Source organism: Bos grunniens, chromosome 19, assembly GCF_055505025.1.
Source record: "Bos grunniens cultivar Pamir isolate PY7600 chromosome 19, Bosgru_T2T1.0, whole genome shotgun sequence".
NCBI classification, from domain to species: Eukaryota; Metazoa; Chordata; class Mammalia; order Artiodactyla; family Bovidae; genus Bos; species Bos grunniens.
This window is the reverse complement of record NC_141183.1, coordinates 29670866-29685500: the sequence shown is the minus strand read 5'-3', so window position 1 is coordinate 29685500 and position 14635 is coordinate 29670866. Positions and strand designations below refer to the sequence as shown.

The 14635-nt window shown below is 41.6% G+C and overlaps 1 protein-coding gene across 7 annotated transcripts in view; it reads left to right on the top strand.

Annotated features, from left to right (window-relative positions):
• Positions 1-14635, top strand: part of AKAP10 (A-kinase anchoring protein 10) — a 42012-nt gene that overhangs the window by 13574 nt on the left and 13803 nt on the right. For all 7 annotated transcript variants that reach the window (XR_015147827.1, XR_015147829.1, XR_015147828.1 and 4 more), the window contains 6 exons: positions 5927-6025; positions 8811-8895; positions 9621-9744; positions 10871-11007; positions 12748-12892; positions 14396-14569. Coding sequence is in view for 4 of the 7 variants with exons in the window: in XM_086358620.1 (XP_086214746.1) it covers positions 5927-6025; positions 8811-8895; positions 9621-9744; positions 10871-11007; positions 12748-12892; positions 14396-14569 (764 nt within the window). In the remaining 3 variants the exon portion in view is untranslated. The remainder of the gene's footprint in view (positions 1-5926; positions 6026-8810; positions 8896-9620; positions 9745-10870; positions 11008-12747; positions 12893-14395; positions 14570-14635) is intronic.

The window sequence follows — 14635 nt, the reverse complement described above, 5'->3', positions numbered from 1 at the left end:
TAAAAACCTGTGTGCTCTACCAGTTTATCTCTATATACCCACTCATTTCACTCTGGCCACCACTAATCTTTTTCCTGTTTCCATAGTTTTGCATTTTCTGGAATGTCACATAGAATCGTGTAGTATGTAGCTTTTTCAGATTGGTAGTAACATCTTCAGATCTTTTAGTTCATTGATTCTTAAAATGGATCTAAACTGCTATTGAATCAGTCTTTTAAAGTGTTATTTTAATCTAAAAGTTAGCAAATTCTTCCATTTCTAGAAATATTTTTCTTCAGGTTTGCCTGGTCATTTTTTAGTTTCTTGTTCCTTTATCCCTCTGTCCTACTTTTGACCCCATTTTTTATTTATTTAAATTTATTAAACATGTATTCAGTATCTCATAACCCCAGTGCCTACAGCTTTTGTATATCTGATTCAGGGTTTGTTTCTGCAAGTTCGCACTTCTGGTAGGCTGTGGTTTTAGTGGGTTTTGGCTGTGAATAGATATGTCTTTGAATTTTATCTTTGGTAATTCTTCAGGGACTCTTAATTAGATTGGGTTCTTTGTAAGTGTTTTTGCATTTGCTTTTGCCAAGCATCCAGGACCCGCTTCATTGCTACCCTGGTACCACTGAAAACTAAGTTTCTATCTTGCGGGGGGACGGGTGGGGGTGTGTGTCTAAGTTTCTGTCTTGGGGTCGGGTGTGTTCCTGCCCTCTTAGGGCTGTGTGTGTGTGTGTGTGTGTCTGCCCTCTTAGGGCTGTGTGTGTGTGTGTGTGTGTGTGTGTGTGTCTGCCCTCTTAGGGCTGTGTATGTGTGTGTCTTCCCTCTTAGGGCCGTGTGTGTGTGTGTGTGTGTGTGTGTGTGTCTCTTCCTTCTTAGGGCTGTGTGTGTGTGTATGTGTCTGCCCTCTTAGGGCCTCCTGCCCTCTTAACGGCCGTGTGTGTGTGTGTGTGTGTGTGTGCACGCACACACACACGCGCACACCCTCTTAGGGCCTTTTGTGTGTGTATTTGGTTTCTTCAGGCCCTGCCTCTTAGGGCCTTCCGTGTGTGTGTGTCTGTGTGTGTGTGTGTTTCAGGCCCTGCCCTCTTAGGGCCTTGTGTCTGTGTGTGTCGCTCAGTCTTGTCCAGCTCTTTGAGACACCATGGACTGTACACTCTTGGGCCTTCTGCCTGGTTTGGGTCTAATTTCTACCCTGTTTGGGTCCCGGGCAGCTGCCCTTGAAAGTGCAAGCCTCGTGTCTCATGGGGGTGGAGGGCTTTCCCGGGTAAATGTCCTCTCTCTCTTGTGCTTTTGCCCATCTTGATTTGGACTGGCTCCTACAGTCCACAGTTCCTTATCTGCAGTCGAGAAATCCAGAAAGCTTTGCCTATCACAAGTTATTTTTTAAATGAACAGAAGTTGACCTGAAGGGGTGTAAGCTTTTCATAGCTTATAGTTGATATGAATAGCATCATGAACATGGTTGTCTCACATGCTGCTGGGGAATTAAAGTGGTGTAGCTTTGTAGTGAGTCTTAAAATTGGGTAGTTTGAGTCCTCCAAGTTTGTTCTTTTTCAAAGTTGTTTTTTCTGTTCTAGGTTCTTGTATGTTTTATATAAATTTTAGAATAAGCTTGTCTATGTCTACAAGAAACCCTGCTGAGATTTTAATTAATTGGAGGGTAATTACAATATTGTGGTTTTGGCCATACATCAACATGAATCAGCCATGGGTGCACATAATGTTCCCCTGTCCTGAACCCCCCTCCCACCCCGCTCCCCACCCCATCCCTCTGGGTTGTCCCAGAGCACCGGCTTTGAGTGCTCTGCTTCATGTATCAAACTTGCAATGGTCATCTATTTTACATATGGTGATATACATGTTTAAATGCTATTCTCTCATAGCATCCCACCCTCGCCTTCTCCCACATAGTCCAAAAGTCTGTTCCTACATCTGTGTCTCTTTTGCTGCCTTACATATAGGATCATCATTACCATCTTTCAAATTCCATATATATGCATTAATATACTGTATTGGTGTTTCTCTTTCACTCACAATGCGGTAAGATTTGATGTCAGCTACAGGGAAAAAACTATAAAAAACACAAACATACGGAGGCTAAACAGCACGCTTCTGAATAACCAGCAGATCACAGAAGAAATCAAACAGGAAATCAAAATATGCATAGAAACAAATGAAAATGAAAACACAACAACCCAAAACCTATGGGATTCAGTAAAAGCAGTGCTAAGAGGGAGGTTCATAGCAATAGAAGCCTACCTCAAGAAACAAGAGAAACATCAAATAAACTACTTAACTTTACACCTGCTGAGATTTTTATTGGAATTGCATTCAACCTATGGGTCCGTTGGGAGAAGGCAATGGCACCCCACTGTAGTACTGTTGCCCGGAAAATCCCATGGGTGGAGGAGCCTGGTAGGCTGCAGTCCATGGGGTCGCTAAGAGTCCGACATGACTGAGCGACTTACTTTCACTTTCCACTTTCATGCATTGGAGAAGGAAATGGCAACCCACTCCAGTGTTCTTGCCTGGAGAATCCCAGGGACAGGGGAGCCTGGTGGGCTGCCGTCTATGGGGTCGCACAGAGTCGGACACGACTGAAGTAGTAGTAGTCATCGTAGTCCGTTTGGAGAGAATTTACGTTTTTAACTGTATTGGGTCTTAAACGCCGTAGATTGAATCTGCTCCATTTACCTACCTCTTTGGTTGCTCTCTTTTGCATTGTATGGTTTTCAATGTACAGATCCTTAATGTTTTGTTATTCCCTCTTTTCTGGTACTATTACAAATAGTATGTTTAGAAAGTTTTTGTTTCTATATTTTTTTTATTGCTAGTATATAGAAATATGATTGACTTTTATATGTTGACCTTCTGTTTTGTGGCCTTAATTTACTCACTTGTTATTTTTTAGAGCTTTTGTGTAGATTGCCTGAGATTCTTGTCTTCTCCCTGATCTTAGAAAGCACTCAGGCTTTCATCATAAAGTGTGAGGTTAGCTATGGGATTTTGTAAATGCCCTTTATCAGGTTGATAAAGCGCCCTTCTCTTAAAAGTTTACTGAGAGTTGTTTAAAAGATTACAGATAATTGTTTAAATCATGAATGGTGTTGAATTTTCTCAAATGTTTTTTCTGTCATTTAATATGACCATGTGGTTTTCCTTCTTTTGTCTGAGGGATTATATCGATTAAAAAAAAAAAATACTGAATAAGCGTGCATTCCCAGAGTAAGCCTCATTTGCTTGTGGTGTATTAGTCTGTTTATGCTGCTGGACTTGATTTTCTAATATTTTGTCGAGCATTTTTGCACCTGTGTTTATGATGGATATTGGTCTGTAGTCTTCTTACACTGCTTTTGTCCAGTTTTGTTATTAGTAATTCTGGCCATGTAAAATGAGTTGTCATTTCATGGAAAACAGCTGGCAGTGTTGTTGCCCAGTGATAAAATGTAAGTTTTCAAGTGAAACTTCGAATTTGGAAAACTTCCGTTCACTACCACATGCTTTGACAGGTTTAAAGAGTGTTCTGAAAAGATCATTGGTGATATTAATAATGATGTGATTTCTTTTTTTATACTATATGATGCAATTTATCAACATTTGTAAGATCTTCATAAGTTAGTGAACCAATATTTTTTTAAATATTTGAAAATATATGAGACTATAAAAGCACTCATTAGTTAAAAAAAAACTCGTTAAACATGGTACATAGACCAGTAGATTCTAATGTAACAGATTATAACCAGTTTATTAATTTGGTTTCTGATTCTACATTCTGATTAACTTTTAAGAAACTACCACTTTTCAAGTTTTGGATATAGTATCAAAGAAGAATGCTTCCCAGGTGGTGCAGTGGTAAAGAATCTGCCTGCCAATACAGGAGACATGGGTTCAATCCCTGAGTCCAGAAGATCCCTCTAAAGGAGGAAATGGCAACCCACCCAGTATTCTTGCCTGGAAAATCCCATGGACAGAAGAGCCTGGTGGGCCACAGTCCTTGGGGTTATGACTGAGTACGCAAAAGGAGGATCAAAGAAGAATATAACCACAGTTATTTCAGAAAGCTATTAAAATACTCCTTTTCACAGCTCTGAGGCCAGATATTCTTGATATAAAGAAAACCATTTATCTGTTCAGAGCAAAGCAATGTCTGTCCAAAATTAAGCAGTTCTCCTGTCTCATTGGATTGTAACCTAGTGTTCATTCTCACACTACCTGGAATTAGTACTGACCCTGCAGGTTAAAGGCTCAGTTGCACAGCAGTGTCCCCCACTTCAGATGCCGGTCATGGGTTGCAGGTCAGATTCCCACTACCTCTTCCTCTTTCGGTAATTTGCTGTCAAGGCTCAAAGAACTTAGGGAAACACGTTATATATGTTTAGTGATGTAAAAGGATATTATAAAGGAGGGAAATGAGCTTCCAGATGAAGAGGTCCACGGGGTGAAGTCCAGAAGGATCCCAAGTGCAGGAGCTTCTGTCTCTGTGGGGTTGGGGCGATCTCCCCTCTGGCACATGGACACATTCATGAACCCAGAAGCTCTCTGAGCTGCTTCATTTAGGGTTTTATGGTGTCATCACGTAGGCACGATTGATTAAATCATTAGCTGTTGGTGATTGGCTTGATGGTCCACAACCCCCTCCACCCTCCCTGGAGGTTGGAGAGTGGGGCTGGAGTTCTGGTTCCTTCTCTGGCAACCAGCTCCCTCTGCACAAGTCACTTGGTGTCCATAAACTTTTCCTGTGCTTGAAAGAGCTTTATTATGATTAACAAATGATGCTCCTCTGGCCCTACTGTAACTCAGGAAGCTGCAAGGGTTTTAGGAACTCTGTGCCAGGAACCAGGACAGAAACTGTACATACACACATGTATACACGTAGCCTTCCCTTGTGGCTTGGATGGTAAAGCATCTGCCTGCAATGCAGGAGACCTGGATTGGGATGATCCCCTGGAGAAAGAAGTAGCAACCTACTCCACTATTCTTGCCTGTAGAATCCCGTGGACAGAGGAGCCTGGCAGGCTACAGTCCATAGGGTCATAACTGCACAACTAACACAACAACAACAACACACACACACACACACACACACACACACACTGTGTATATATATACACACATACACACATACACTAATATATATAATATACATACATTTCTTCTCATATCCTGATAGCACTATATATATTTGACCCAAATAAAAAAGCACAACAGATTGAATGCCAAAGCAGATATAAGAATCTTAACAGTTTTCTATCAAGAAAAATAGAGTTGCAAAAATGTAAAATGGCATCCTCTTATTTTTTCAGTTTGGAAAATAGTTATTTTTAAAAAATGGTGTTTATGTTAACTTTTAACAGATTTAATATTGTTCATTTAAACTGGATAATTTTTCATCTTAATTTTCAATACCTTACTATCTATAGGTAAAACTCAGATAAATGGAAGCTCAGTAATTTTTAAGATTTCAAAGTCCCAAGACAGAAAGTTTGAGATTCACTATTTTAACCTTCCAGGGTTGTTGAAGGTCAGATGAATGTATTCGTGAATGTGAAATTTGGTAAAATATTTTCAACATGGATTTGTAAATAACTTGAGCCCTCGCTGTGTAAATCCTTCAGGTTCCAACTTTGGAGAGGAGATACGGAAAGAGGGTGTGTGAGAATAAGTATTTGCTGTTTCTTGTGAGCTTGTTAGCTGTGGGGAGGGCAGGGGGCTTCCTCATAACTCCTCTGCTCCACCAACCAAAGGGTGTAAAAGCAACTTTGTGATAGAGGCTTGTTTTGTCCTAAGTTTATTTATAAATATATTTATTTGTAATAAACTATCTCTGTATTTGTGTGTGTGCTTGGGTCCACAGCAAAGCCCTGCTGTTGGTGAATATGTTCTGTTACTGGTGCAAGTTGCTTTTTGGTTTTGAAATTGTCCCTGTCTTCCCTTGCAGGTATAGAGCAAGATGCAGTGAATACTTTTACCAAATACATATCTCCAGATGCTGCTAAACCGATACCAATTACAGAAGCAATGAGAAATGACATCATAGGTAAGCAGTGCTTGAAGCTATGGCCAAAAAAAAGAAAGCCTCTTTTTGGTTATTAAGAGAATTCTTCATGAATATGAAATTCAGCATCTCCCTTCCGTGTCTTGTTTTCAGTGTACTTTATTATATCTGACTGTTGCTCACTTAAAAAGTTTCCCTCTTATTCATTATTATTAGTTTTTGACTTGAAAAATAGTAGCACATGTTTACTTGAGTACTTACTGTGTCCCAGACAATATTCTAAGCACTTCCCCTGGACAAACTCATATAATCTTCTAAAGAACGTTTTAGCATAAATACAGTTATTATTTTATAAGTGAGGAACCACAGAGAAGGTAACAGCTCCCAGTGCACACCTGCTGTCTATAACATTTGCCCTCGATAAGGCTCAGACATGGCAGAGTTAGGCTTTGAAACCAGACCCTACCTGGTAGGCTATTTGGCAGTGTTTTTCATGCTGCAGATTAGGACCAGTCTCCTCTTAGGTCTTCGCCACCATCCCCACCTCCCTTGCAAAAAAAGACTAGAAAAATCAAAGTGCTTCACAGTAGTAAGGGCAAACAAACAGCACTTCTGAAAATTGTTTCTTTTTTCCATCATGCATAGGTATATAAATTTTTCTGTCGTAATTTTTTAAATGTTTTGAAAGCTTTTACTATGTTGTATCAGAAAGACCTCGTATGCCTATAGTCAAGATAGAAGTGGTTCATTATACATTGAATAGATATTTATTATCAGAAAACGAAGATCATGGCATGTGGTCCCATCACTTCATGGGAAATAGATGGGGAAACAGTGGAAACAGTGTCAGGCCTGGCGTGCTGTGATTCACGGGGTTGCAAATAATATTTTTGGGCTCCAAAATCACTGCAGATGGTGACTGCAGCCATGAAATTAAAAGTTGCTTACTCCTTGGAAGAAAAGTTATGACCAACCTAGATAGCATATTCAAAAGCAGAGATATTACTTTGCCAACAAAGGTCCGTCTAGTCAAGGCTATGGTTTTTCCAGTGGTCATGTATGGATGTGAGAGTTGGACTGTGAAGAAAGCTGAGCGCCGAAGTGCTTTTAAACTGTGGTGTTGGAGAAGACTCTTGAGAGTCCCTTGGACTGCAGGGAGATCCAACCAGTCCATTCTGAAGATCAGCCCTGGGATTTCTTTGGAAGGAATGATGATGAAGCTGAAACTTCAATACTTTGGCCACCTCCTGCGAAGAGTTGACTCATTGGAAAAGACTCTGATGTTGGGAGGGATTGGGGGCAGGAGGAGAAGGGGACGACAGAGGATAAGATGGCTGGATGGCATCACTGACTCAATGGACGTGAGTCTGAGTGAACTCAGGGAGTTGGTGATGGACAGGGAGGCCTGGCATGCTGCGATACATAGGGTCGCAAAGAGTTGGACAAGACTGAGCGTTTGAACTGAACTAAACTGATATTCCTATTAAGTCCCATTACTCAGTTTTTGATTGCAAAAACTGAGTTTTTGATTGCAAAAATTAAGTGTTTTGATTTATGAAGTATAGCCTGTTATTCCTCTCCAAGCAGGTTCTTCCCAGCGTGGGGCTCTCTGGGTCTTTACTCATTATTTGGGAATAGCAGATCCCCTCCTGGTCTCAGCTAAGCTGCTTCTGTCAGTCGCCCCACTCCCAGTGCATACCTTCTGTCTGTGTCAGGCTAACAGGTGCTGTCCATGTGTTTCCCTTTTCCTCTCCCACACAGACGCCTGTAACACACGGGCCTTGTGGCTGTTGGTGGCTTGTCCCCATCTGCTTGTATTTTGGAATTTTCAACCAGTTTCATTCCAAGTGTCGTCATGGAATTTGGGGTTTTCTATGTTGTTTCTATGTGAAAATTTGTTGCTACCATCTTCTAGACTTCCCAAGACCACCTGTGCCTAATGATAACTGTTAGGTGTCTGAACAGATTAGAATGTTGGAAATCGTTCGCTAGCAATTCCTTTAGGTGTTTGTACCAATTGATAACTAACCTGTCTGGGGTAGCTGAGAAAAGGAGAGAGCTTTTGATAAAGAGGTAACTATTTTTCATAAATCTATAGTTCCTTAGGTTACCATCCTAGAAATAGAATTGCTGATTGAAAGGGTATGTTCATATTTTGAGAAATGGGGATATGTTCATTTTTAAAGCTTGTGCTAGAAACTGCCAGTTTATATGCCCAGTTAAATACATCAGTTTATATGCCCACTAACACAAGGGTCAGTTTTCCCATGTCCGTGCTCAAGTGTGTGTATCATTAAACAGTTAAGCAAATGGATTGTTAAAACGATTTTGTGCCAGTTTACTAGACAAAAGGTGATGTGCTTCATTATTGTAATCCATTATTATATTTCCTTGGTTACTAGTGAGCATGCATATGTTTTTAATTGGCCATTTTATATTTGTCCTTCAGTGAATTTTCTTTTCCTGTCCTTTGTTCATTTTTCTTTTGAGACTTTCTTGTAAGTTTGTAAGAGCTCTTAATACATGAATGAAAATAATCTATCATTCTTAAACTGTCATATATGCTGCAACTCTTTTCTCTCAGTCTGCCCTTTTGTTTTAGGAGTGTTTTAAAGAAATTAATTTCATATTGAATCTTTTGATTTTTGCTTTTGCATGTATGCTTAGAAAGACATTCCTTACCTCATGATCAGCTGTTTACCTGTATTTTCTTTTAATTGCATTAAAACCTGCTAATCTTGATGCCTTTACAGTTATTGCCTGCTTTGATTTGCAGATGTGTATAGTTTGGATTTAGAGAAAAAGTTATTTACCATTTCTTTTACAGCAAAGATTTGTGGAGAAGACGGGCAGGTGGATCCCAACTGTTTCGTTTCTGCACAGTCCATAGTCTTCAGTGCAATGGAGCACGAGTACGTCGGTTTCACACACCCACATTCTATGGTCTTGGGAATTTCGGTTCAGTCTCAGGAGAAAACCAAGTTATCTTTGAGGGTTTAAATACTTTGAATGTTTACAGGATCTTATAGGCATCCTCTCAAACTATCTTGGGCAATGGTTTCTTTTAAATACAAATTATGTAAATCCTAGTAAAAGTAAAACAGATTTGTATTTTTAATTTTGATATTTCTTAAGTTAAAAGAATTTGTTTTTAATTCTGAAGTCACTGGGGGAGATTGTGACTGTAGTGTATCTGCTTAAACAACATGTGTCTTCAGGTGGATATCCTGATTGTTAGTACATGCTGTAACCTTAATGGATGCCGTAGCACTAAATCCACATGCCCTCAAAAAAATCTCCGTATTCATTCTTTAATTTAAGATTTGTGGAAAGGGTGCTGCGCACAGTTAGCTGTAGTACCTGCTGAAGGAGATTACAGCCTGAGAGTAACAGGGCATGTTGCTTGGTTACTGCAGTAGGAGGTAGCATGTGTTCAATGCTAGAGGGGAGCTGCAAGCCAGTAAGAGAGGGGAGAGGTTGCTGCAGGGAGAGGAGTCAGGGAGACACCGTGGGAAGGGAGGGTGTGCTGACCCAGGCTGTGAGGCACAGCGGGCACAGCGCGGAAAGAGTGTGTGCTTCCCAGCAGAGCTCTTTCCTCGGTTGGTCCCTCAAATTTTACCTTTTTGTCCACATGCAGGCACTTTAGTGAGTTTCTACGAAGTCACCATTTCTGTAAATACCAGATTGAAGTGCTGACCAGTGGAACTGTTTACCTGGCTGACATTCTCTTCTGTGAGTCAGCCCTCTTTTATTTCTCAGAGGTAAATTCTGCATTTCCTTTCACACTCTGTTAGATTCCAGCCTCTAAGCTGTAAATGCTGGGGCCCTGCCTGTGGAAAATAACATAGAGGAGACAAGTTATTTGTAAACACATCAGTTGGGTTTAAATACCTCGATTACTGTGTTGTATCTAATGGCAAGAATACTTGAATGGCATTAAAGAGAACTTGAAAATTCAGTGTAAAATAACTATAATTTTGAAAAACCTAATTAAACTGCTTATAAAAGAATGCAGATTTTTAACTACTTAGAGCTGTTTTAAAACCACAGAATTTGATACTTGATTTCAATGCATAAATGTTTGCAGACCAGACTTAAGAAGAGAGAAGGGAAAGTAGTGAATTTTTTTCTGCTGTGTCATCATTTTACTTGAGCCATGTGATAGGATTACCCAGTGAAGCATTTGCAAGGAGCAGTGAGTAAACTCATCTCCTTGAGGCATGCAGTTTAGTGTGATGGGGTGCGTTAGGCTTCAGCTAATGAAATTGTTGCAAAGCAAGTGACTTTGAAGTCGGGGTAGAGGGTTCCTAGTCTCACAGAGTGGTCACTTAGACCCATACCTGCATCCTACCTCCTCACCAGGGTACAGTTACTTAGCTGATTCAAGTTCTCACCCCCTCTCTTTACCTTAAGTTTAATTGAGCATTTGTTCAGGTTGCTGTGGCTGTGTGGAATGGTGGAAACAATCAGGTGTTCGAGATTGGGTCCAATTGGTTTATTTTTTGTATGCTTGGCAGCAAGGAACCACTAATCCACCTTTAATTTTAACTCCTGTTCACTGAAATTTGCTTTCAGCTGTGTGGTGGTAGAGTTTCTGTTGTTGCTTAGAGTTGTTTGTTTGTTTTGATTGGCGGGGGGGTTTGTTTCTTGGTTTTTTTCCCCCCTAAAACAATATTTTAATATTTTTCAATCTCAAATGACTGTAAGTTGCTGACTGGCATTAACTGAGCAAGTGGATCTTTGGGGAGTGGGTGGTTTTGTGGGGATTTCTTCTCTTGGTGTCCTGTATTTTAATAGTTGGTGTTTATATATAGATGAGAAATGGTGAGAGAAATCTGTTTACAGATTTTCAGTCTGATTTTCCTCTTTTGTATGTTTACTTCCCAGTACATGGAGAAAGAGGACGCAGTGAATATCCTACAATTCTGGTTGGCAGCAGACAACTTCCAGTCTCAGCTCGCTGCCAAAAAAGGGCAGTATGACGGACAGGAGGCGCAGAATGACGCCATGATCTTATACGACAAGTGAGTCAGGTGGTGGAGGACTTCGGCACTTAGCAGATACTGAGCGTTTCATGTGCTCTTGGGTAGTAAAGGTGGGTCACCTGGGTCTCTGCCATCAGGGAGCTCGCAGGGAGCCACGGAGGAGCTGCTTACTGGTGTGTGCAAAGTGGGGGTTCCTAGAACACAAGGTGCTGGTGGGAAAGCGGGGTGTGTGGGGAGCGTGGAGGTCACTGAGGGCTTCACAGAAGGAAGATTTGATTGCATCCTGAAGAGTGAATTGGATTCTGTCGCCAAAGAAGGTGGGAAAGAATGTTCTTGGAGGAGGCACCGGCATGAGCAGACTCATTGGCGCTTTGGGTGATTGAAAACTTGGGTTGGGACATGAAAGAAGATGAAACCAACAGGAATATATTGTAGAGGGCTCAGTGGCTACTCAGCCAGACTGACCGCTTAGCAGAGAGCACTTTTTCATTAGCTTTCCCTGAAGATGAGATGGCAGCACAGTCTGACAGGGAATGGAATTGGAAACTGTGTCTGCTCCTCATTTTCATCCAACTTTTCTCCTTCTGTGAAGAAAAGCAGTGTGATGTTTGTGTCCACAAGCACTTGCTAAGAAGACAGCTTGAGGGTAAAGAAAAAATCACTGGGACCTTAGGGTTGGCAGAGAGCTGAGAGCATCTGGGTCAGGGGTTTCCGCGTGCCAGGCATGCTCGTGCTCCTGTCAGTGCAAGTGTCACCTAGGAACTTGCCAAAAATAGATTTCCTGCCCTCTGGTGGAAGATATTCTGACTCGGCGGGTTTGAAGTATGACCCAGGAATCTTTCTCTGTAAAGACATCTGGTGATCCTGATGAATAGCCCGGTGAGAGTCTGGTCTGATTTTCCCAGTTTGCTGATGAGAACACCAGGGCCCACACGGGTGATGAATGTCTCAAAGTCACAGGACAGATTAGTGACAGGACTTGGATGCGGTTCTAATGTTTGTCCAGTGTTTATTTTAGTATAATATATTTGTGGGAAAATACTGTACAAGAAACATTGTTATATGGACATTAACATGGCCGATGTATACGTTTAGAAATTCGGGGTAGTTCCCTCATGATCCAGTGGTTAGAATTCTGCGATTTCAGGGATTGAATCTGGGGCCTAGGTTCAAGCCCAGGTCTAAGATCTAAGATCCCGCAAGCCACATAGTGTGGCCAAAAGAAATTTTTGTTATGTCTTGTCCCACAATTAAAAGCATGGAGGAATATTTGCCAACTTACTTGTTGCAAGGTGGGAGGAAGCTCACTTTTTGTTAAGAAAATACTGATAACGAGAAAGCGGGGTTTTCTGTGCTGGAGCAGAAGAGTGGCCGCAGTGAGGACCTGGCGGAGCTCAGTGCACCCCTCGCAGGGGCGCCGTCTGCCCTGGGTCCCGAGTCCAAACCGGGAGCCGTCTTCAAATGAAGACGCCCACCAGCACTATTGTTTTATCAAGGTCATTATGCCAAATTTGACTTTACCCGTTCCTACTCTTCCGCTTTTCCTTTTTTCCCTAATATCCTGTTTCATTAGCCTTTCTGTATTTTTGTTGTAAAGAGGAGCTGGAAGCCGCAGAATGCTCAGATGTGGTGGGAGGAAAGGTCGCTGCAGGGCTGCCCTCCACCCAGCTCTGTAGGCCTAGGTCTGCATGAGCCTCGTAGGAGGGTCTCTGGAGTCGGTGCCAGAAGGCACTGTGGTTGCTGGGATATGGGTTGACTTTGGCCGTCTTTCTGCTATAGGTACTTCTCCCTCCAGGCCACACACCCTCTTGGGTTCGACGATGTTGTGCGACTAGAAATTGAATCCAACATCTGCCGGGAAGGTGGGCCACTCCCTAACTGTTTCACAACTCCATTACGTCAGGCCTGGACGACCATGGAGAAGGTAACCAAAACCCCAGAAGTGTTAAACTATAGTAAGTTTTTCCTGGTGTAAGTCAGAAAATGAAATGCGGAGAAACACAATAGTAGACAACTGAAATAGTGCGATGATGATTAAGAGCAAAGGCTTTGAGTCTGGCTTGGTGTGTATTAATCTCAACCCTATAGGCCGAGGGACCCAGGCAGCTCCCGAAGTCCTTTAATGCCATTTTCCTCCTCTCTGAGGTGGGGCTCATACAGGTACTTAACCTCAGAAGTGTTTTGAGGATGAAAGTGAGGTAAGACATGTAGAGTGCTTACTAGTAACGTAGCCCCTGACACATCGTAAGCGTTAAAGAATGTTAACTGCTGTTATTACTGTATTATAGCTTTTAGATAACTGATAGTACTGAGCAAAGTTAGCTTAGGGATGATCCAAATTTTTCACCAAACCCTCCAACAGGGTTGGAATGTTAGTTTTTTGTATCGGTGTCACTTACAAGGTAAGTGCTAATAGCTGCTTATTATTGATAAAGAGTTGGAACTTATGCCTCAGTTATTCTCTGATGAACTAGAGCAGTTTTTACTGGGAATGGCACAGAGCCCAGGATAAGCCCATGAGGTGGTTCCTCTCCTGTCTGGCTGGTGCATCAGGTGGAAAGGGATTAATTACACTGCTGCATGACCACCCCTCAAACCTGAGTGTCAGGAGTGTGGCAGGGTGCTGCTGGGAAACTGGATAGCTCTTGTCCAGGGCTGATCATTTTTTCATGATTAAAATAAACATTGTCTAATCTTACAGGGAAACTTCAAGATCTATATCATACAAAGAATGTAAACTTTCTGGATAATAAAAGAGAAAAATAGAGTATCAGAGTACATACAGTACTATCAAGTAGGTAAATGGGGAGAACAACGTGTGCCTTCTTCACTAATACTTCGAGTATTTCTATGCTGGATGTTGTTACAGGGGTAAACAGAAGAAAAAACATGGTTTCTGTCCTCCTGCAGCTCTGTCTAGGAGGAAGGCATATGTGAAACACAGACATCAATATTTATAGTTGTGCTGAATACAGTAAAGGAAAAGTTGAACATAGGAAATGCCAGTAATAATAATGGGAGCTTAGGATCATTAATAATTTTTAAATGCAAACGTAAACATCTGTGTACATTAGATGTTTATATAACGGTGATATGAAAAAACAGATGCCAGTGTTGGAAAGCCTGTGTCAGAATAGATGCCTTGATAATACTGCTAGTGATTATCCTTAGGATTTATCAAAGCTGAAGTTTTCATGAGTTGAACTCAGTAGTCACACTCCTGGTAAATTATCTTAAAGAAATACGTCCAGAAGTCAAAATCAACATATACACGAAGACTTCAGTATTTGTAACAAACCAGAAAAATCTAATTTCAAATTACATTCGCTCCCTGGTCACTAGGAAGTCCAGATTCAGTAGTTTCACGGCTAGTTTTCCAGGGGGGGCCTATAAACTGGTAGCATTAACAAGGTGTCTTCTCTTTCAGGTCTTTTTGCCTGGCTTTTTGTCCAGCAATCTGTATTATAAATACTTGAACGATCTCATCCACTCGGTTCGAGGAGACGAGTTCCTGGGAGGGAGTGGCTCGCTGATGGCTCCAGGCTCTATGGGTCCTCCTGACGACTCCCACCCTGGGGCTGCCGACAGCGCCACCTCTCAGGTAGTAACCCGTGTGCCCAGCCATTAGGATCTTTTCACTCAGATTCTAGCATTATAGACCCCGTTT